General features: G+C 46.4%; 1 protein-coding gene across 1 annotated transcript in view; it reads left to right on the forward strand.

Annotated features, from left to right (window-relative positions):
* Positions 1–22,462, forward strand: part of HMG20B (high mobility group 20B) — a 311,260-nt gene that overhangs the window by 16,763 nt on the left and 272,035 nt on the right. Inside the window, exon 2 of the mRNA XM_040417766.1 lies at positions 20,150–20,200. Within this exon, the coding sequence (XP_040273700.1) occupies positions 20,166–20,200 (35 nt within the window). The 5' untranslated portion in view covers positions 20,150–20,165. The remainder of the gene's footprint in view (positions 1–20,149; positions 20,201–22,462) is intronic.

Consider the following 22,462-nt stretch of genomic DNA (forward strand, 5'->3'; position numbering starts at 1 on the left):
GCTACCATCAGTCCTGTGTCATGCCAACAGTAAAGCATTCTGAGACCATTCATGTGTGGGGTTGCTTCTCATCCAAGGGAGTGGGCTCACTCACAATTTTGCCCAAAAACACAGCCATGAATAAAGAATGGTACCAAAACACCCACCAACTGCAACTTCTTCCAACAATCCAACAACAGTTTGGTGAAGAACAATGCATTTTCCAGCACGATGGAGCATCGTGCCATAAGGCAAAAGTGATAACTAAGTGGCTCGGGGACCAAAACGTTTACATTTTGGGTCCATGGCCTGGAAACTCCCCAGATCTTAATCCCATTGAGAACTTGTGGTCAATCCTCAAGAGGCGGGTGGACAAACAAAAACTCACTAATTCTGACAAACTCCAAGAAGTGATTATGAAAGAATGGGTTGCTATCAGTCAGGAATTGGCCCAGAAGTTGATTGAGAGCATGCCCAGTCAAATTGCAGAGGTCCTGAAAAAGAAGGGCCAACACTGCAAATACTGACTCTTTGCATAAATGTCATGTAATTGTCGATAAAAAGCCTTTGAAACGTATGAAGTGCGTGTAATTATATTTCACTACATCACAGAAACAACTGAAACAAAGATCTAAAAGAAGTTTAGCAGCAAACTTTGTGAAAACTAATATTTGTGTCATTCTCAAAACTTTTGGCCACGACTGTACTATATCTGTTAATTCCACACAGGTCAGTATTTCCCTAACACCTCCACACCAGCACTGGTAGGAGCTTGATCTGGCCTCCCAGGGACAGGAAACAACAGCGGAAGCCCAAATAAAAAGACACCTCCTCCTATACACTCCAGTTGTTGTTGCCTGTCCCTCAGGACGGGTAGAAGCTCTGAAGATTGGGCACTCAGCCTAAATTCCTTCTCCTTTCTTGGGAGGTCTGAGCAGGGGACAAAGGTTCCGAGTGGAGCAGGGCTCTCCTTCTCTGTCCCTTGATTTAAGTCCTGCGTTGGGCATCCCGGGCTGTTCCTACCTATGGTAGAGGGGATCGATGCCTCGTGCGTCCTGGCCGTGGGACTCCTCATTGGGCAGGAGTTTCCTGACGTGCGCCGCATTTCCCTTCCTCGGCAGGTATATCTACCCTACTACATAGTAGAAAGCAGATCACGTCAAAGATCTATCTGCGAATCTGGAATGCCTTTTTGTTATTTGCAGGTGACCATTGGGATCTTCAGAGTAGTTTGGATGTAGGCCTGATTTTAGATTTCTTGCAGTCGGGAATTGATAAGGGGCTTAGAACCAGGTTTCGGCTCTTAGTGCCTTTCTGGATATCAAAGTGGCTGACATTTCCCTAGTTAGGCTGAGTTCACACGGGCAGTCTATTTTGACTGCGATTGCTTTCCGTTGTTCAGTTTTTATCGCGCGGGTGCAATGCGTTTTGCACGCGCGTGATAAAAAACTGACTGTGGTACCCAGACCCGAACTTCTTCACTGAAGTTCAGGTTTGGGATCGGTGCTGTGTAGATGTTATTATTTTCCCTTATACCATGGTTATAAGGGAAAATAATAGCATTCTTTAATACAGAATGCTTAGTAGGTGGTCAATTGAATGTTAAAAAAAAAAATAATAATGAACTCGCCTTCTCCTCTTGATCGCGTAGCTGCCGGTCTCTTCTTACTTCTTTAATCATGAGCTGCCGGCTAAAGGACCTGTGGTGACGTCAGATCACATGGTCCATCACCACGGTGATGAATGCTATTATTTTCCCTTATAACCATGTTATAAGGGAAAATAATACAGTGAATATACTGTCATCTTAGCAACCATGCGTGAAAATCGCACCGCATCCGCACTTGATTGCGGATGCTTGCGATTTTCACTCAGCCCCATTCACTTCTATGGGGCCTGCGTTGCGTGATAAACACACAATATAGAGCATGCTGCGATTTTCACGCAACGCATAAGTGATGCATGAAAATCACCGCTCATGTGCACAGCCCCATAGAAGTGAATGGGTCCGGATTCAGTGCGGGTGCAATGCGTTCACCTCACGCATTGCACCCGCGCGGAAATCTCGCCCGTGTGAACTAAGCCTTAGTAGATTCCTAAAAGGTACGAGCAGGTTACGTCCTTCCTTTTTTGTGAAAGTCTTGGGACCTAAACTTGGTCCTTTCGGCTCTCATGTCCTTACCCTTTGAGCCTTTTTCAGATTTATCCCTAAGAATGTTGACTCTAAAAACCACCTTCTCCTGTAAACAACAATACCTCTCTGTTTTAGATGATAGGGTGATTCTTAGGCACTCCCCTGCTTTTCTGCCAAAAGTTTTTTCTAGATTTCACTGCCAGCAGTAAATAGTGTTTATCATCCTTTCCATTTCATCCACCGTCATGGCTACACATGAGATTGACCGCTTGACCTCTATAGGGGCAGGAACACAGAGAGTTTAAAAGGCCACCACCCACTCTCACCTTCAGTGTTTCCTGTCCATTGAGCACCTCACAGAGAGACCTCCCGGGGGGAGGTGAAGATTTTATGGCAATTTTATTTTTTGGATACCTTTTAAGAAGAGATGGTTACTTCTTGTCCTCCTTCCCCTCTGCCCTCCTGCGGTTACTACTAAAGCTGGGCAGAGGGCATGTACGGGAGTAGATTCTCGTCACTGAACAGCAGGGGCCTGTTTTCACTCCCTTCTGTGAGGAAGCAGACCGGAAAAGAGAGAGCACGCTGCACGCCGTTCCTGTCACGGAACCATGAACCAGACGTACAACAAGAGACAAGTGAAAATAAGAAGGCTTTATTGAAAATAAAGCTGTAAAGCAAAAGTCCAAACGAATGGTGAAACCGAAGCAGAGTCTTGAGAGGCCAGAGATCAGGAACCAGAAGGGTAGTCAGACGAAGCCAGGATCAGGAACCAGCAGGGTAGTCAGACGAAGCCAGGATCAGGAACCAGCAGGGTAGTCAGACGAAGCCAGGATCAGGAACCAGCAGGGTAGTCAGACGAAGCCAGGATCAGGAACCAGAAGCAGCAGCAGTCTTAGAAGCATGTGAACACAGGAGGACCAAGCAAGGAACTGAAGCCACAGACCTCCTATATATATGAGCTAGGCATCCAGCTCCTCCCAGTGGGAAGGAGGAGCCGCAGGGTGGAAGGCTACAAGAAACCCAGAAACCAAGATGGCCGCCAGCACATGTCAAACGAAGGAGAACAGCAAAAAGGTAAGACCATGACAGTACCTCCCCCTCAAGGGCCCCTCCTCCGCGGAGCAAAAAACGGTTTCTGAGGGAAGCGTGCGTGGAAGGCTCGGAGCAAGGCAGGAGCATGGACATCTGCGGAGGGAACCCAGGAACGCTCCTCTGGACCATAACCACGCCAATGGACCAAAAACTGCACCCGACCGCGGACCAGGCGTGAGTCCAGGATATTGCTCACCTCATACTCCTCATGATTGCCCACTCGGACCGGACGAGGTCGAGGAACCGAGGAAGTGAAACGATTACACACCAGTGGCTTCAACAGGGAGACATGAAACACGTTAGAGATCCGCATGCCAGGAGGAAGCGCAAGGGCATAGGCTACCGGGTTTACACTGCGAAGCACTCGGAAGGGACCAACAAAGCGAGGCGCCAGCTTGGGAGTGGGCACTCGAAGGTTGAGGTTGCGGGTGGACAACCATACACGGTCTCCGACCTGGTAGGAAGGAGCAGGCGCTCGTCTGCGATCAGCCTGGAGTCTCTGGCGCTGCGCAGAGGCCTCAAGGGACTTCTGGATCTGTACCCAAGAAGCACGTAGGACGGAAAGGTGATCCTCCACAGCCGGAATATCCTGGGGAGAGAATACCTCCGGTAACACGGCAGGTTGGAACCCATAATTGGCCATGAAGGGAGACGTCCCAGAGGAAGAGTTCACCGCCGTGTTCCTGGCAAATTCAGCCCAAGGCAGAAGGTCAACCCAATTGTCTTGGTGATCGGAGACATAGCAACGAAGGAATTGCTCCAAGGCCTGATTGGATCGTTCTGCGGCCCCATTGGACTGAGGGTGGTAGGCCGAGGAGAAGGAGAGATGAATCCCCAACTGGGAGCAAAAGGCGCGCCAGAACCTGGACACAAACTGACTCCCCCGATCCGACACAATCTCCTTGGGCAAACCGTGCAACCGGAAGACCTCCCTGGCAAAAATCGTGGCCAACTCTTGTGCAGAGGGTAACTTCTTGAGAGGAACACAGTGGCACATTTTGGAAAACCGATCCACAATCATGAGAATGACCGTATGGCCTCGGGATGCAGGGAGGTCCACAATGAAATCCATCCCCAGGTGTGACCATGGGCGCTCCCCGGTAGCTATGGGTTGCAGAAGGCCCAACGGAAGGTGCCGAGGGGACTTACTCTGGGCACAAACGGAGCATGCCGCTACATATGCGGCGATGTCGGAACGTAGGGAAGGCCACCAGAACAGACGTGAAACAGCCCAGGACAGCTGATTCTTTCCAGGATGCCCCGCGGTCTTGGAGTTATGGTAGGTTCGCAACAACCGAGTGCGCAACTCCTCAGGCACAAAACATCTGCCGTTGGGTCTCCCAGAGGGAGCACCAGATTGAGCCGCCAAAATCTGCTCACCCAGGGGAGAGGTCAGGCTGGTGCGAATGGCGGCCAGGATCTGATTCGGAGGTATGACCGAAGTCGGAATCGACTCCTCCCTGGACAGCTCGGAGTACTGCCGTGATAGGGCATCCGCCCTGATGTTCTTGGAACCGGGTAGGTAGGAGACCACGTAATTAAAACGTGACAAGAACAGAGCCCATCTGGCCTGACGTGGTGTCAATCTCTTGGCCTCAGAAAGGTAGGTCAGATTCTTATGGTCTGTCAGGATGAGAACCGGAACCACCGAACCCTCGAGCAAGTGCCTCCATTCTTTAAGGGCCTGCACGATGGCCAATAACTCCCTGTCACCAATCTGATAGTTGCACTCCGCGGAAGACAGTTTCCGGGAGTAAAACCCACAAGGAAGCAGAGGACCCTCTGGTGTTCTACGCTGAGACAGAAGGGCGCCTACTCCCGTCTCAGACGCGTCCACCTCGAGGACAAAGGGCAACCCAGGGTTGGGATGCGACAGAATCGGAGCCGACACAAAAGCGGACTTTAGGGCCTCAAAAGCTCGGATGGCCTCGAGCGGCCAGACCTGGGAATTACTGCCCTTCCTGGTCAGATCCGTGAGAGGCTTGGCCAGCATGGAAAAGTCCCTGATGAACTTCCGATAATAATTGGCGAAGCCCAAAAAGCGCTGCAGGGAACGAAGACCACTGGGCTGGGGCCACTGTAAGACAGCCGAAACCTTCTCAGGATCCATGGAGAACCCCTCAGCGGAAATGATGTAACCTAAGAAGGCTACCTGGGATCGGTGAAATTCGCATTTCTCAAGCTTACCGAACAGCTTGTTCTCTCGTAACCGTTGCAACACTCGTCTGACATCCAGAATGTGGGTCTCCATGGATTCAGAATATACCAAGATGTCATCCAAATAGACCACCACACACTGCTGCAACAGGTCACGGAAAACATCGTTGATGAATTCCTGAAAGACTGCGGGCGCATTGCACAACCCAAAGGGCATAACCAAGGATTCATAATGACCGGTCCTGGTGTTAAACGCGGTCTTCCACTCATCGCCCGCCTTGATCCTTACCAGGTTATATGCCGCCCTCAGGTCGAGTTTGGTAAAGACCGTGGCCCCTTTAAGGCGATCGAACAGCTCGGAAATCAAGGGTATCGGGTAAGCGTTCTTGATCGTGATGCGATTGAGACCCCTGTAATCGATGCAAGGCCTCAACTCACCGCCCTTCTTTTTCACAAAGAAAAATCCAGCCCCTGCCGAGGACGAGGATTTGCGAATGTGTCCGCGTGAAAGCGCCTCCCTCACGTACTCCTCCATGGCCTCATTCTCCGCTACCGACAGTGGATAGACTTTGCCACGAGGAGGAACGGCACCAGGTTGTAACTCTATGGCACAATCGTATGGGCGGTGCGGAGGTAGGGCAACCGCGCGCACCTTATCGAATACATCCCGGTACTCCTCGTATTCAGGAGGCAACAGAGAGTCCGAGGAAGTACACAGCAACTTGACAGACCCATGGATGCAACTAGCCCCACACTGCGGTGACCACGAGAGGATCTCGGCCGATCTCCAATCGAAAGTCGGATTATGCCTCTGGAGCCAGGGGTACCCCAAGACCACCGAGTAGTGTGGAGACGAAATAACCTGGAGGCAGACCGACTCTCTGTGAACGGCACCAATGGCTATCCCCACTGGAAGGGTCTCATGAGTCACGTGTGACGACAGAAGGGGTCTGCCGTCTATCGCCTCAAGAGCCAGTGGGGAACCTCGAGCCTGCAGAGGAATGGAATTGGCGGCAGCGAACACACTATCAATGAACAAACCACCAGCACCAGAGTCCACCAACGCCTGGGTCGTCACCGAGCCCCCGACCCAGGAGAGGACAACAGTAATCAGTGGTTTGTCAACACGGGAAACCGGGGACGAGGAGACTCCACCCAAGATCTGCCCCCGACAGGATCTCAGGTACGAGCGTTTCCCGGACGGTTCGGACATGCCAACCGAAAATGCCCACCGAGACCACAGTACATGCATCGACCCTCGCGTCTCCGGAGTACCCTCTCCCCCTCGGACAGGCGAGCAAACCCCAGCTGCATGGGTTCACCCCCAGACAAGTCATCCCCAGGAGGCGTGGGAGGAGAGGGAGGCACGGGTGGGACAGCAAACGTAGGTGCCAATCTGTTAGAAGACCTCTGCAGGCTCTCCTTAAAGGAAGGTCTCTCCCTGAGTCTGGTGTCAATCAAAATCAGGAAAGAAATAAGAGACTCGAGCTCCACTGGTAGGTCCTTAGCTGCAACCTCATCCTTCAAGGCATCCGAGAGACCATGAGAGAAAGCAGCGACCAGAGCCTCATTATTCCAGCCCACCTCTGCTGCCAGGGTACGAAACTCAATGGCATATTCAGCTACGGATCGTGAACCCTGTCTGATGGACATAAGGAGCTTCGCAGCAGAGGCAGCACGAGCCGGCACATCGAATACCTTCCGAAGAGAAGCAACAAAACCGGAAAACTCGGCAACCACCGGATTGTTGTTCTCCCATAAAGGGCTGGCCCAGACCAAGGCCTTGTCCGAGAGCAGCGAGATCAAGAAGCCCACCTTTGATCTCTCAGTAGGAAAGGCATGTGGCAGCAACTCGAAATAAATGCCCACCTGGTTAAGGAAACCTCGGCACTGAGTTGGCTCTCCCCCAAAGCGCTGTGGAAGAGGGGCAGAACCGGTCATACCCCGAAACACCGCAGGCGCAACAACAGGTGTCGGGGTAGACTCTGGCGCAACAACCGGAGCGGCAGTAGGAGCGACAACCGACCCATCGGCAACGGGAGCGAAATGAGCCGTGCGTTCAAGCAGGGTTTGCAACGCCACAGCGAACCGACCCAACAGGTGATCCTGCTGATCAAGTCTGGCAACCAGCGTGGGTAGCGAGGATGGCCCTGTACCGTCAGAACTCATGGCTTGGTCCTAATGTCACGGAACCATGAACCAGACGTACAACAAGAGACAAGTGAAAATAAGAAGGCTTTATTGAAAATAAAGCTGTAAAGCAAAAGTCCAAACGAATGGTGAAACCGAAGCAGAGTCTTGAGAGGCCAGAGATCAGGAACCAGAAGGGTAGTCAGACGAAGCCAGGATCAGGAACCAGCAGGGTAGTCAGACGAAGCCAGGATCAGGAACCAGCAGGGTAGTCAGACGAAGCCAGGATCAGGAACCAGCAGGGTAGTCAGACGAAGCCAGGATCAGGAACCAGAAGCAGCAGCAGTCTTAGAAGCATGTGAACACAGGAGGACCAAGCAAGGAACTGAAGCCACAGACCTCCTATATATATGAGCTAGGCATCCAGCTCCTCCCAGTGGGAAGGAGGAGCCGCAGGGTGGAAGGCTACAAGAAACCCAGAAACCAAGATGGCCGCCAGCACATGTCAAACGAAGGAGAACAGCAAGAAGGTAAGACCATGACAGTTCCCCATACGCGCCACAGTCTATACTCTGTTCCCAGCATTGCCTGAGGGGGCGGAGCCTAGGATAATTGTGGAGAGCGCACACTGGTGTCGCCAGACACCGCACTGGGTTAAAGAGGCTGTGAATTCAACCTGCCGTTGCCTCCACTGTGTTTCCTGCTCCGTAGATAAAATTTCAGCTCCTGATGCCCCTGCAAGCCAGATGGTTACCGCAGACCCACCCTCGGCTACTCCTATTGTGAGTTCCCCTGTGGGGAAAATATCTGAGACCTTGCATATTTTATGTGTTTCTAAAATCTCTGATACCTGATTGCTCCTCTCCTTTATAGGGAGTGAAAGAGCCCAAAGTTAAATCCAAATATACAAGATGCGTAACTTGTTCAAAAAGACTCACTGAAAATCACTAAAAGAAGCTCTGCCAGTCTTGCATTAATGAGCTTGTAAAGGAAAAGCAACCATCTATCCTCAGGAAGTTAAATCTATGATTCAAAGTGAAATTAAATCCTCCTTGGCCTCCCGAAAGTCTGTCCCTCCTATGCCTCCTGCCAAAAAAAAAATCCAAAATGTCGGTTCCATCCTCTGATGCAGAGGACATGGACGCGGAGGCTTCCACTTCTAGACAAAATATGGAAGATGATGTATTGTCAGAGGGGGAAATTGTGGAAGACGAAAAATATTACTTTTCTTCTGAGGATATTGAGGAGTTACTGGGGGCTGTGAGAGCTACTATTGGCATTTAGGATGTTCAAAAGCCCCGGTTAGTTCAGGATAAGATGTTTGGGGGACTTAGAGCGAAAAAATCCAAAGTCTTTCCTGTAAACGAAAATATTTAAGACATGATTCTGGATGAGTGGACTGATCCAGAAAGAAGACTGGGAGTCTCTAAGGAGTTAAAAAACAGGTTGTTGTTTGATCATGCTGAAATAAAAATCTTTAACCAGACCCCAAAGATTGATGTTCAGGTGGCAAAAGTTGTCAAAAAAACTTCACTGCCATTTGAGGATTCGTCACAACTAAAGGATCCAATGGAGAGGAAGGCAGATGCTCTACTGCGGAAATGCTTGGAAGCCTCCATGTTCGGAGTTAAAACCAACATAGCAGCAACTTCTGTGGCCAAGGCCATGTATATTTGGCTTAACGAATTAGAGAACCACATAAAAAACAAAACTCTCAGAGAAGAAATCCTAAACTCCATCCCCCTTCTTAAGTCTGCCATAGCTTTTCTAGCTGATGCTTCTGCAGAATCGGTCAGATTTGCTGCTAAGGATGCAGCACTATCAAATTCGGCGAGAAGGGCACTTTGGATGAAGTCTTGGGGGTGACAGGACCTCCAAAGCTAAACTGTGCTTTATTGCGTTTTCTGGCGAATACGTTTTTGGGCCAGTACTAGATGCAATCCTAGAGAAGGCTGCTGAGGAAAAAAAAGGGGTTCCCAGAAGAGAGCAAGAAGAAACATTTTCGTCCCTTTAGCTAACAATCAAGATCCAAAAGGGAAAAGGGAAAATCGGGACGATGGAGCTATCAGAAAGGGGGAAAAGGCAAAGGGTTCCTTCTTAATCTTCAGAACAAACTAACCAAAAAAACAATGACGTTAGGGTAGGAGGAAGGTTGAGAAGTTTTCTATCTCCGTGGGAAGACGTAACGCAGATTCCCTGGGCCTTAGACATCGTAAAAAATGGCTACAGGATAGAATTTTCCTCAACCCCTCCAAAAAGATTTCAAATAACATCCCACAGTCAGAACGTGTTAGCAAAAATTTGCCAGGGAGTCCTAGACTTGAAAAAAATCAAGCGTGGTATTTAGAAGTTCCCAAACCAGAAAGGGGAAGGGGCTTTTATTTAAAGTTTATTTTTAGTCCAAAAACCTGATGGATCTTCCCGTACTATTATAAACCTAAAAGGGTTAAACAAATCTGTAACCTACAGAAAATTCTAAATGTAGTCAATTTCATCAATAATTCTGTCAAAAGGTGTAGCCTGGCTAACAGTTCCAGAGATTCAAATTGTGACAGACGCAAGTGGCATCGGATGGGGGGCAAAAGTGGTCTCCTCAAGCCTGCAGGGCAAGTGGTCAGACGAGGTAAAGAGCAGATCATCAAACTACAGAGAACTGCGAGCGATCTGGGAAACCCTAAAAGTATCTCAAGACATATTATTCAAAAAGCATCTGAAAATATTTTCCGACAATACAACAACAATGGCCTATCTAAAACACAAGGGAGGCACAAGATCTCCAAGCTTGAGGGGACTGGCAGAAAAAATATTCTTCTGGGCAGAAAAGAATGTCCTCTCAATTGCAGCAATACATCTAAAAGGTTCAGAAAACATAGAAGCCGATTAATAGAAGTACCTCAAATAGACCTATTCGCTTAAAAAACAAATGCAAAAGGCGATTTTGTTCCTTATAATCCATAGAAGAACCATGGGATGTCGACTCTTTCTCAGTCAGGTAGAATTGGAACCTCGCATACACTTTTCCTCCCTGGACCCTAATCCCTTGGGTCTTGCAGAAGATATCAACGGACCCAGTAACAGTGATACTAGTGGTCCCCTACTGGCCCAAGAGAAGCTGGTTCTCCATCCTAAAGGAGATGGCTGTGGAAGAACCGTGGAAAATACAATTTCAGAAGGACATTCTATCGCAGGGCCCAATCCTTCACCAGGACACCAGCCTGTTCAAGCTATCAGTCTGGATCCAGAAAGTGAAATCTTAAAAAGTAAAGGGCTTTCAGAAAAAGTCATTAATACTTTGAAATCTAGCAGGAAAATATTCACCTCTACTATATATGTCAAAATCTGGAAAATTATACTGTAGTTGCCTAGGAGAAGTCTCCCCGAATAGGTCACCCCCATGTATCCAGAACATTTTAGATTTTCTCCAGAGGGGGTTGGATATCGGCCTTAGACCTAGTACGCTAAAGGTCCAGATCTCCGCCTTGGGAGCCTTCTATGATATGGACTTGGCCAACCATAGATGGATAAAAAGATTTATAAGAGCTGCCTCCAGACTAAGACTATCTCTACCCCAAGGGTTCCCCATTGGGATTTAAACTTGGTCTTGAGAGGACTAATTAAGTCTCCGTTTACTCCTTTATCGGACATTTCAATTAAACAGCTTTCATTCAAAGTAGCATTTTTAATAGCTATAACATCAGCTAGACTCCTGCCGAGAACCCTACCTTTCAATTTTTCCGGACAGAATAGTACTGAGATTAGATCCGGGTTTTCTTCCAAAAGTGGTCTCAAATTTCCGTAGAGATCAGGAAATCATCCTACCTTCCTTTTCTACAGACCCATAAAATTCAATTGAAGTACAGTTCCAGCTCCTAGACGTAAGAGATACAATTATCCAGTAACAGTACCTTACAACTACTAAAGAATTTAGGAAGGACTACAATCTCCTTATTCAGTTTGCAGGTCAAAATAAGGGGGAAAAAAGCTTCCAGGGCCTCCATAGGTCGTTGGATTAAAACCACAATATCCTGCTGTTACTCAATGGCTGGTCTTACTAGTCCCGCTAACGTTAGAGCCCATTCCACTAGGGCAATAGCGTCTTCTTGGGTGGAAAAAGCTGGCGTTTCCCTAGACAGGATTTCTACAGCTGCTACCTGGTAAAGTATAAATACATTCATAAAGCATTATTGTATAGATATCTCTGCTTCTATGGATCTGACCTTTGACCAGAAAGTTCTGCAAGCTGTTGCCCCCCCTACTAAGTAATTTGGTAGTTCTCATGTGTAGCTGTCATGGTGGATGAAATGGAAAACCCTAATTAGACTTACCGGTAACTCTGTTTCCTTGAATCCACCATGACGGCTGGGATATTCCTTCCCTCCCTTAGTTGATCAGATATTGAGTATGAAGAAATACTAAAAAAAAAAAAAAAAAAAATAATAATAATAATTATATAAAAAATATAGGTTTGCACCCACTTTGATAATTTGTAAACGCTGAGGGTGAGAGTGGGTGATGGTCTTTTAAACTCTGTATTCCTGCCCCTATAGAGGTCAAGGGGTCAATCTCAAGTGTAGACGTCATGGTGGATTCAAGGAAACAGAATTACCGGTATGTCTAATTACAGTTTTTGTGCTTCCCCCTTCTTCAGATCAGGAAAGAATGTTCCACCATGTAGACGTCAGGAAGTGTATTCTAGCATACTTTAGGGCCACAGATTCCTTTAGGAAGTCGGACTATCTCCTTGTCCAATTTCAGGGAAAAAACAGGGATCTTGGAGCTTCTAAAGCTTCAATGGACCGTTGAATAAAGATGACCATAATCCTTTGTTATAAGGAAAAGAAAATGTCTCCCCCCTTAGGGTTGAAGGTTCATTCCACAAGGGCTTTGTCCACCTCTTGGGCCGAAAGGGAGGCGACTTCGGTGGATTAGATATGTAAGGCTGCCACATGGTCTAACCCCATGACCTTCAGGCATTTTAAACTTTGTTATGTCTAACCAGGATCTGGCGTTTGGACGGAAAGTCCTTTCAGCTGTGGTCCCTCCCTAAGAAATTCTTCACTGAAAATCTCCTACCAGTGCCGGTGTGGAGGCGTTAGGGAAAGATGACAATTACTCTTACCGGTAATTTATATATTTTTTTTCTCTTTTTATTTGGGCTTCTGCTGTTTCCTGTCCCTGGGAGGTGGGATCAAGTTCCTACCAGTGCTGTTGTGGAGGTTACGGGAAATTAAATTACCGGTAAGGCTACTTTCACACTCGCGATTGGTGCGGATCCATCATGGATCTGCACAAACTCATCCGATCAGATAATACAACCGCATGCATCCGTTCAGAACGGATCCGTTTGTATTAACTATAACATAGCCAAAACGGATCCGTCTTGAACACCATTGAAAGTCAATAGGGGACGGATCAGTTTTCTATTGTGCCATATTGTGAAAATGGATCCGTGTCCATTGACTTACATTGTGTGTCAGGAGGTTTGGCTCAGTTTCGTCAGACTGACACCAAAACGCTGCAGGCAGCGTTTTGGTGTCCGCTTCCAAAGCGGAATGGAGGGTGAACGGAGCCAAACTGATGCATTCTGAGCGGATCCTTATCCATTCAAAATGCATTCAGGGCAAAACTGATCAGTTTTGGACCGCTTGTGAGATCCCTGAACGGATCTCGCAAACGGAAACCAAAACGCTAGTGTGAAAGTAGCCTAAGGGTAATTGTCATATTTTGTTGCTGCGTGGTCCTTCAGTTTGTACACCAGAAATTTTAAATCACAAATGATGTCACAAAAAGTCGTAAAACACTATTGATCAATGTGTATGTAAGAGGACTATATGAATCTTACTAATATAGCCTTTGTTGGAATTCTGTGGCATTTTCTATATTTCCATAAGGTACAGTGCTGCCCATAATTATTCATACCCCTGGCAAATTTTGACTTAGTTACTATTATTAAACCAGCAAGTAATTTTTTTTACGGGAGATGACATATCGTATTTTCTGCCCTATAAGACGCACCGGCCCATTAAACGCACCTAGGTTTTTGAGGAGGAAAATAAGAAAAACATTTTTTTTTTTTTAACCAAAAGGTGTGCTTTTGGTGGGTTTTGAACTCTATTATGGGGGATCTGTGGATATGGCACTGTTATGGGAGGGGGATCTGTGGATGGCACTGTTATGGTTGGTGGATCTGTGGATGGCACCGCTATAGATGTGTCACCCACAGATCCCCCACCCCATAACAGTGCCATCCACATATCCCCCACCCCATAATAGTGGCATCCACAGATGCCCTAATATACCTGTCACGGCTGTATGTGAGCAACAAGAGTATACACAGTAAAAAGAGCTACTGACCGGACCCAAACTAGGGAGGATAAAGGGTGACCCCTGTCAGACCCTCAAAGCTCTCCCTATGCTGCTAAAGCACATGCCCGGATCCAAATGGCGGAACGAGGCATGCCCGCGTACCTAAGACTGATGACCACTGTAACCCCTACAATAGTGGAAGGGGCACGGCCACCGGTGGCCACCTCAGATCCAGTCAGAAAATAACCAGGTACACAACAATGTCTGCACACTTAGCTGAAGGAGCTGCAGCCGCAGAGAAGACGGATCAAAGGACAGCTGGCAATATCCGGAGTGCTTGCTGCAGCAGAACACAGGTCCAGTGAACTGATAGCTACAAGTGAAGATACTCAAGCAAGAGCTACAACTGAAATGAGAAATATAATCCTACAATAGGAGGAGGGGTGATTTAGAGGCAGGGAAATCAAACGCAGGAGGAACAGCTGGGAGGAAGGAAACAGAAAGTAAAGACTTCATCACAGGGGCGGAGAAACAGAGCAGTGAGAACTCCTCCAAGCTCTAGTAGTGACATCATCACAGGGGTGGAGAAACAGAGCTGTGAGAACGTCTCAAAGCTCTGGTAGTGACAATACCATAGCTAAACCTGTGGGAGGGAGGAGGGGCCGGTGTCATGCAAATGCAGCGTGGCCGATGCGGTCACTGTACTCCGGCCCCACCGCTCACTCACTTCCTTAATGCCTAAACATTTTATAATAGCTTTAATTGACGTTCCGATCCCCAGATGCATCTGTACTACCGTACTTACTAAATGTCCTGTAGCAGGCAGAGCAGGGCGGGCGGCCGGCCGGAACTCACTGATGTCACGTGACGTGCCTGCGCCGCCTACTTTATGAAAGAAGTAGGCGGCGCAGGCACGTGATGTCAGTGAGTTACGGCCGGCTGCCCGCCCTGCTCTGCCTGCTACAGGACATTTAGTAAGTACAATAGTACAGATGGAGCTGGGGATCGGAACGTTAATTAAAGCTATTATTATAAAATGTTTAAGCAATAAAGCAGTGAGTGAGCGGTGAAGCCGGAGTACAGTGACCGCACCGCCCCGCTGCATTTGCATGACACCGGCCCCTCCTCCCTTCGCCTCCTGCTGATACATCGCAGTCTGCGATGCTGCAGCATCGCAGACTGCGATGTAAAATGGCAGCATTCGCCCCATAAGACGCAGGGGCGTTAAATGTCTCTGAAAAGATAAGACGATGTACAAGAGCCATTATTGTTGGAAAAAAGCATTTCTCAGCTTTTATTTACATTTGAGCAAAAAGTGTCCAGTCCAAAATTATTCATACCCTTCACAAACTGTCACAGTCTGTTGGAAAATCATAAGTTCTATACCATTCCAAATAGTCCAAGCTATACTAAAGCATTCTAATTACCCTGATTAATTCGGAACAGCTGTTTTAATCAACTCAACAGGTGAAAAACAGCAGCTCTCTGCAGTTGGTTTGTGGACAGTCATGGCTAAGACAAAGGAGCTCAGTGAGGACCTGCAGCTGCGCATTGTGGCTGCTCACAAGTCAGGAAAGGGCTACAAGGCCGTTTCTAAATGTTTTCAAGTTCCAGTGGCTACAGTGCAAAGTATTAAAAAATACAAGATGTTCCGCACTGTGGAAAATCTCAGAGGACGTTGTCGGAAGCCAAAAGTGACACCTGTGCTGGCCAGAAGGATAGTTAGAGAGGTGAAAAAGAATCCAAGGATCACCACCAAGGCCATCCTGGTGAATCTGGGTTCTGCTGGTGGCAATGTCTCAAGGCAGACAATCCAACGGACACTGCACACTGCTGGGTTCCACGGATGCAGACCAAGGAGGACGCCACTTCTCCAGATAAGACACACAAAAGCTCGCTTGGCCTTTGCAAAAGCTCATCTGGACAAAGAAGACGACTTCTGGTCTTCTGTGTTATGGTCAGATGAAACAAAAATTTTATTGTTTGGTCACAATGATGTTTCCTTCATTTTGGCATAAAAAAAGGAGAAGCCTTCAACCCAAAGAACACCATCCCCACTGTTAAACATGGTGGTGGGAACCTAATGCTTTGGGGGTGTTTTTCAACCAATATACCAGGGAACCTAATCACAGTAAACGGCATCATAAAAAAAGAGCAATACATGAGAATTCTCAACGACAATATCAGGCAGTCTGCAGAGAAACTTGGCCTTGGGCTCCAGTGGACATTTCAGCATGACAATGACCCAAAACACACAGCAAAAGTGGTGAAGAAATGGTTAGCAGACAACAACATTAGAGTTTTGGAGTGGCCCAGCCAGAGTCCAGACTTGAATCCAATTGAGAATCCGTGGAGGGAGCTAAAGATCAGGGTGATGGCAAGAAAACCCTCATTGCTGAAGATGAATGGGCAAAAATACCTGTGGAGACATGCAAAAAGCTGGTCTGCAATTATAGGAAGCGTTTGATTGCTGTGATAGCCAATAAAGGCTTTTCTATTGATTTATTGAGAAGGGTATGAATGATTTTGGACTGGACACTTTTTGCTCAAATGTAAATAAAAGCTGAGAAATGTTTTTTTTTACACAATAATGCCTCTTGTACATCGTCTTATTATCTTTTGGGAGACACCTATGTCATTTCCCATCAAAAAATTACTGGCTGGTTGAATAAAAGTAACTAAGTCAAAATTTGCCAGGGTTATGAAAAATTATGGGCAGCACTGTATGCCCCCTTCTTTGGCAAGTCTTTTGTGCTGTCCACACAGAGGTCTTTTTCATAAAATGCCTGTGGGTCATGTAACCAGGGAAATCGCCTCTACCTGATGTCTCATCCATTCAAATACACTGCACCTGACATCTGTACTTGTTCTGTTGGGCGTTTAGTGTCTCTGAATGGAGGCGGCATCATATGGAGGTGATTTGCCTGGTCACGTGACCCTCTATAAGCGGCCATCTTATGTAAAGCACAGATTTGCCTAATGAGGTGGCATGGCTTATGAAATATAGCAAATTGCACAGAATATCAACAAAGGCCATATTTAGTAAGCGTCATATAGTCATCTTATATACTCATTGGTTACAAGTAACCAGAAAGCGGCCAACCCCTATAAATGCGCCCCATAGATAATTTAAAATCTCAGCAAGCCTCAGCATTAGCATAAAATAAAAAAATAAATCTTGCTACGCTGACTCCTTTCTCCAGTGCCAAGCGGCACATCATTGCTGGTCACATGCCACTTGTGGATACTGCACCACTGAGGCCAGTCATTGTCTGCAGCGGTGTATGTGACCCTGTCCATATGGAAGTTCACAGACTGAGAGTGGAAGTCCAGTGAAGACAGCCAGGACAGAACAATGCGGAGCAGGTAAGTATAGATCTCTTCAGTCACTGCTTATAGAAGGAATAATAAATAAAAAAATTGTTAAAGCGCTTGTTTCACCTAAACAGTTAGTGGTATATCACTAGAACAATGTCAGGTAGGTGTGGGTCCCAGTTACTACCTCTAGAACAGAGTGCTCAAAGTGAAGGAGAGAGCACCCTGCATGTGCACCCACCCTCCGCTTATTTCTGTGGGAGTGCTGAAAATAAGTTTCATTAAAATTAATGCAGGTTGGCCACTCATATGCAGTGCTCTCTCTCCTTCACTTTGAGCACTCTGTTCTAGAGGTAGACTCTGGGACCCACAGCTACCTGACATTGGTGAAATGTCCTAACGATATGCCATCAATGGTTGAAGTGAAACAAACTTTAGGGCTCTTTCATATAAGTGAGTCCATCCGTTCTGGACTTGCAGCACATGGAATTATAATGATTTTTACTGCTGTGTACCTTTGCTTGACCTTACTTCTACAGAAGCATAGTGACAGAACGCTGTCAGTATGATCCCTTCTCATTAAGCTCAAGCAGAGGCACACAGCAGTATGAATCATTATATTGCTATGTGCTCCTGCAAGTTCAGAACGGAGGATCACGCTCACACACGGTTCCCACAATGGACTCGCTCATGTGAAACAGACCTCAATCTGCTATTTGAAGTGGCTGTGGACTCTTTCTAGGCCAGTGACATGACGTTCATCGATAACGTTACCTGGGTGCAGCTCAGTCCCATTCAAATGATTTGGTCTGGGCATCAATACCAAGCACAGCCTCTATACAATGTACAGTGCAGTGCTTGGTAAGCTGGGAGGAGGCCACAGTGCTCCATGAAGCACCTTGGCCTCTTAAAACAGCTGATCCGCAGGGGTGCTGGGAGTTGAACCCCCACGGATTGGATATTGCTGACCCTTCCTGAGGATAGGCCATGAGTAACAAAATCCCACACAACCCCTTTTAATGTCTATACATTTCTTACATGTGCAGTTTGGATAACTCCTGTTCATATGCCTTATTAGGCCTTGGCTGAGATTACTTTAACCACCTCCCTACCGCCTAACTCAGGGATGCGTCCTGCCGGGTTATTCCTCCTTGACGCATCTATGCGTCATCTCGCGAGAGCCGAGATTTCGCGTGAACGCGCGCGCGTTCACAGCGACGCTCAGCTGAGAAGTTGATCTACCGCCTGCCAGCAGCGATCATTCGCTGGCAGGCTGTAGATGCTTTTTTTTTTTTTTTTTTTTTTTAACCCCAAAAAGGTATATTAGACGCTGTTTTGTTAACAGCGTCTAATATACCTGCTACCTGGTCCTCTGGCGATCCCTTTTGCTTGGATCGACCACCAGAGGACACAGGCAGCTCTGTAAGTAGCACCAATCACCACACTACACCCCCCTGTCGCTTATTAACCCCTTATTAACCTCTGATCACCCCATATAGACTCCCTGATCACCCCCCTGTCATTGATCACCCCCCTGTAAGGCTCCATTCAGACGTCTGTATGTGTTTTGCGGATCCGCACATTGCCAGAACTATATAGAAAATGCCTTTTCTTGTCCGCAATTGCGGACAAGAATAGGACATGTTCTATAGGCTCTACAAAAATCGCAGTGTTCACCCGATCAGGCCTGATCTTGTGCGCACTCTTGCGTTCAGTCCGCCCCACCGCAGTGACAGAATTTTTTTCTGATCACTGCAAAAACACCGTAAAATCGCTGCGGCGCTATAAAGATCACTTTTGAGGGGCATGGCGAGTTCATAGAAGATCTTCTTTTTTTTTTTTTTTTAGCATAAGTTAGCGGAAATAGATTTTAGTTTTTTTCTTCCAAAGTCTCATATTCCTCTAACTTGTGACAAAAAATTAAATCTTGCATGAACTCACCATACCCCTCACGGAATCCAAATGCGTAAAAATGCCCTGTGAATTCCTAAAGGTACTAAAAAGTGTCACACATGTGGTATCGCCGTACTCAGGAGAAGTAGGGCAATGTGTTTTGGGGTGTATTTTTACATATATGACAACTTTGTATAAATTTTTTTAAAAAGTTGTCATTTACAGAGATATTTCTCACACACAGTATGTTTTTTTTTTTTTTTTTTTTTGCAGCCTAGGTGCGCAAAGGGGCCCAAATTCCAATGAGTACTTTTAGGATTTCACAGGGCATTTTTTACGCATTTGGCTTCCAAACTACTTGTCATGCATTAGGGCCCCTAAAATGCATTGCAGTATAAATACCCCACAAGTGACCCCATTTTAGAAAGAGGACACCCCAAGGTATTCCGTGAGGGGTATGGTGAGTTCATGTAAAAAAAAAAATTGTCACAAGTTGGTGGAATATGAGACTTTGTAAGAAAAAAAATATAAAATTCCATTTCCGCTTACCTGTGACAAAAAAAAAAACTTCCATGAACTCACTATGCCCATCATCGAATACCTTAGGGTGTCTACTTTCCGAAATGGGGTCATTTGAGGGGTGTTTCTACTGTCTGGGCATTGTAGAACCTCAGGAAACATGACAGATGCTCAGAAAGTCAAAGTGCGTAAATAAATTTTTTTGCACCATAGTTTGTAAACACTATAACTTTTACCCAAACCAATAAATATACACTTATTGCATTTTTTTTTTTATCAAAGACATGTAGAACAATAAATTTAGAGAAAAATGTATACAGAAAGTGAAAAATTTCATTTTTTTTTTTGCAAAAATTTCGGTCAATTGATTAATATCAAAAAAAATTTAAATGTCAGCAGCAATGAAATACCACCAAATGAAAGCTCTATTAGTGAGAAGAAAAGGAGGTAAAATTCATTTGGGTGGTAAGTTGTATGACCGAGCAATAAACCGTGAAAGTAGTGTAGTGCAGAATTGTAAAAAGTGGTCTGGTCATTAAGGGGGTTTAAGCTAGGGGAGCTGAGGTGGTTAAATAATTTGTCATTTAAAAAAATCTGATTCATGTTTATATCTTTCTCTAACAGTGGATATCAAAAGATCATGTCCCAAGCAGCAAAGCATCTTACTGGAGTACTGTGAGTGTCCTTTATCTTTTTTACTTTCAAAACGCCATGTTCACAGATTGTTTTTACATTTATGTATTTAAAAAACGGGGGAGGACGTGGCTAGTGGTGCATAGAGGCAGATGTGTGATCCCTGCACTCCAAAGCATACAGCCTCAACCTGGCTCCATATCGGCTAAGTGCCCACTTTCTATATCTTCCCAGGCAGCATTAAGCTTCCACATGACCAGGAGAACGTGCCAAAAGGCAAACTTCGCCGCAGCCCCATGAAACTGAGCAGCTTTTTTCCTGCTGTGGACAGGATGCAAGATGCCGCCTCGCATGCCTCAGGTGTGGCGTCTGCTACTCTTGCTGGACCCGACCGCCAGCCTGTTTTCCGTCCTCAGCTGCTACTACGGTAGTCAGCATGGAGGACATAGCTCCCCAGCGACAAGGCAGTGTTCATTACAAGTCGTTACTTTGAGAGGGGAGGGGATTGTGTGCCTGATAACAGGTTCCTACTGCAGGGGGGACTTAGGGAGACGCTCCTATCACAGAGTCCACAACGAGAGTATTGATTACTGACCTTAAGGTCGCTTTACAGAATGATGTACAGTCAGCTTTTCATCAGTTGAAACAAGAACTTTGGAGGTCAATTATCAATCTGAAATATGCCTAAATTAGGCGTGTTTCAGGCGCAGATTGTGGCACAATGGTTGCGACTGCATCTGTGACTTTTCCTCGCTCATGCCAGGTATAAAATTGTGGGGGTGCCATGGGCGGGGAAGGCATAGAAAAAGGTCTAGAAAAAAGGTCTAAATGTAAGACAGCTAGGAAGCGGTCATACATTTAGAACTGGTGGAGGATCCGCCAAAGTTATGAAGAGGCTGGCACCTCTTTATAACTTCGGTGGATCCACCTCCAGCTTAGGGGTTTATTAAGATTAGCATCTAAAACGCTGGTCTTAATAAATGTGCCCCTTTCTTTTTTGGGCTCCAGAAAAAAAGAAAAATATATACGTACTGCACTGTTGCAGTTATTTCTGTTGAAAGCGTATAGGGGCGTATTTCAGTACTGCAAGAAAAATATATACGCACTTCATTTTTGCGGTTATTTCTGTTGAAAGCATATAGGGGCGTATTTCAGTAACAAAATAAAAATATATATGCACTTCACTCTTTAAAGAGTTTCTGTCATCCAAAAACTCGGTATCAAGCTGGCTGACATTAGCGATGTGCTAATGTCAGCTGAACATAACTGTATTACTTACACCTCCCTGCGTGCCGCCGTTATTGCTAAATAATTACTTTTATAATATGTAAATGAGCCTCTAGGAGCAGGGGGGGACGTTGCTCCTGCTCCTAGAGGCTCCGTTCTCTGACCACTTGACACGCCCTGGTAAACTTGATTGACATCCTGGTCTTTTCCATCCCCGCAAATCCCACGCCTGCGCCGTCTTGTTTAGTATTCAGCGCAAGTGCAGTGAGTGAAGGATGCTCGCCGTCTGGGGGCGTTTTATTTTGCCTCTTTGTTTTTGTTTTGCTTGTTTTGTTTAATAAGTGCCATACTGCTTTCTTCTTACTGTTTGCATGTTGAGACTCTATAGATCCTTATCCAAATATTATGTGCTATTTCTATAGGTCTGGACCTTTCATGGGTCCAACCATTATAAACTAAGTATCAGGATACGTAGGGGATAGTGCAGGGATCTAATTGCACTTAAAAAAAATTCTGGGCGCCGCTCCGTTCGCCCGCTGTGGCCCCCAATGTACTCTCCCGCCTGGTATGTTAATTAATAACATCGGAGCAGTGAGGAGGAGACTGAGTCTTTCTCTGTGGGTGTCTCCTTCTCCCCTGGCTGTAGCGCTGTCCACTTGCAGTGGAGAGCGTCACAGCCATGGAGAAAAAAAAAAACACGCTTTCTCCCTGGCTGTGACGCTCTTTAAGGTCTTCTTTAAGGGGCTTAAATCCCCTTACAAGTGATTCCTTTTATGGAAGGACGCTATGCGCTTAAATCCAATTTAATTTGCGTACAAGAAACGCACTTATTGCCTCTGGATATTCCTAGAGTGAAACATAAGGAATACCCATTTATTTAATCCCCACCTGCGGTGGGAAGGAAAAAAACAAGTGTCTCTTGGTGTTAGAGATTCTCTTGTCTTTATACTAGAAAAAACCATAGTGGATGATGGTGGCAGGTACATTATTCTGATTCAGGGGTGGCAAACTTTACAGACACAAGAGCCAAAAATTAATCTGACAGGATCCACAAGCTATACATTTACACATGAGTCA

The sequence above is a fragment of the Bufo bufo genome, chromosome 2 (assembly GCF_905171765.1).
Source record: "Bufo bufo chromosome 2, aBufBuf1.1, whole genome shotgun sequence".
NCBI lineage: Eukaryota > Metazoa > Chordata > Amphibia > Anura > Bufonidae > Bufo > Bufo bufo.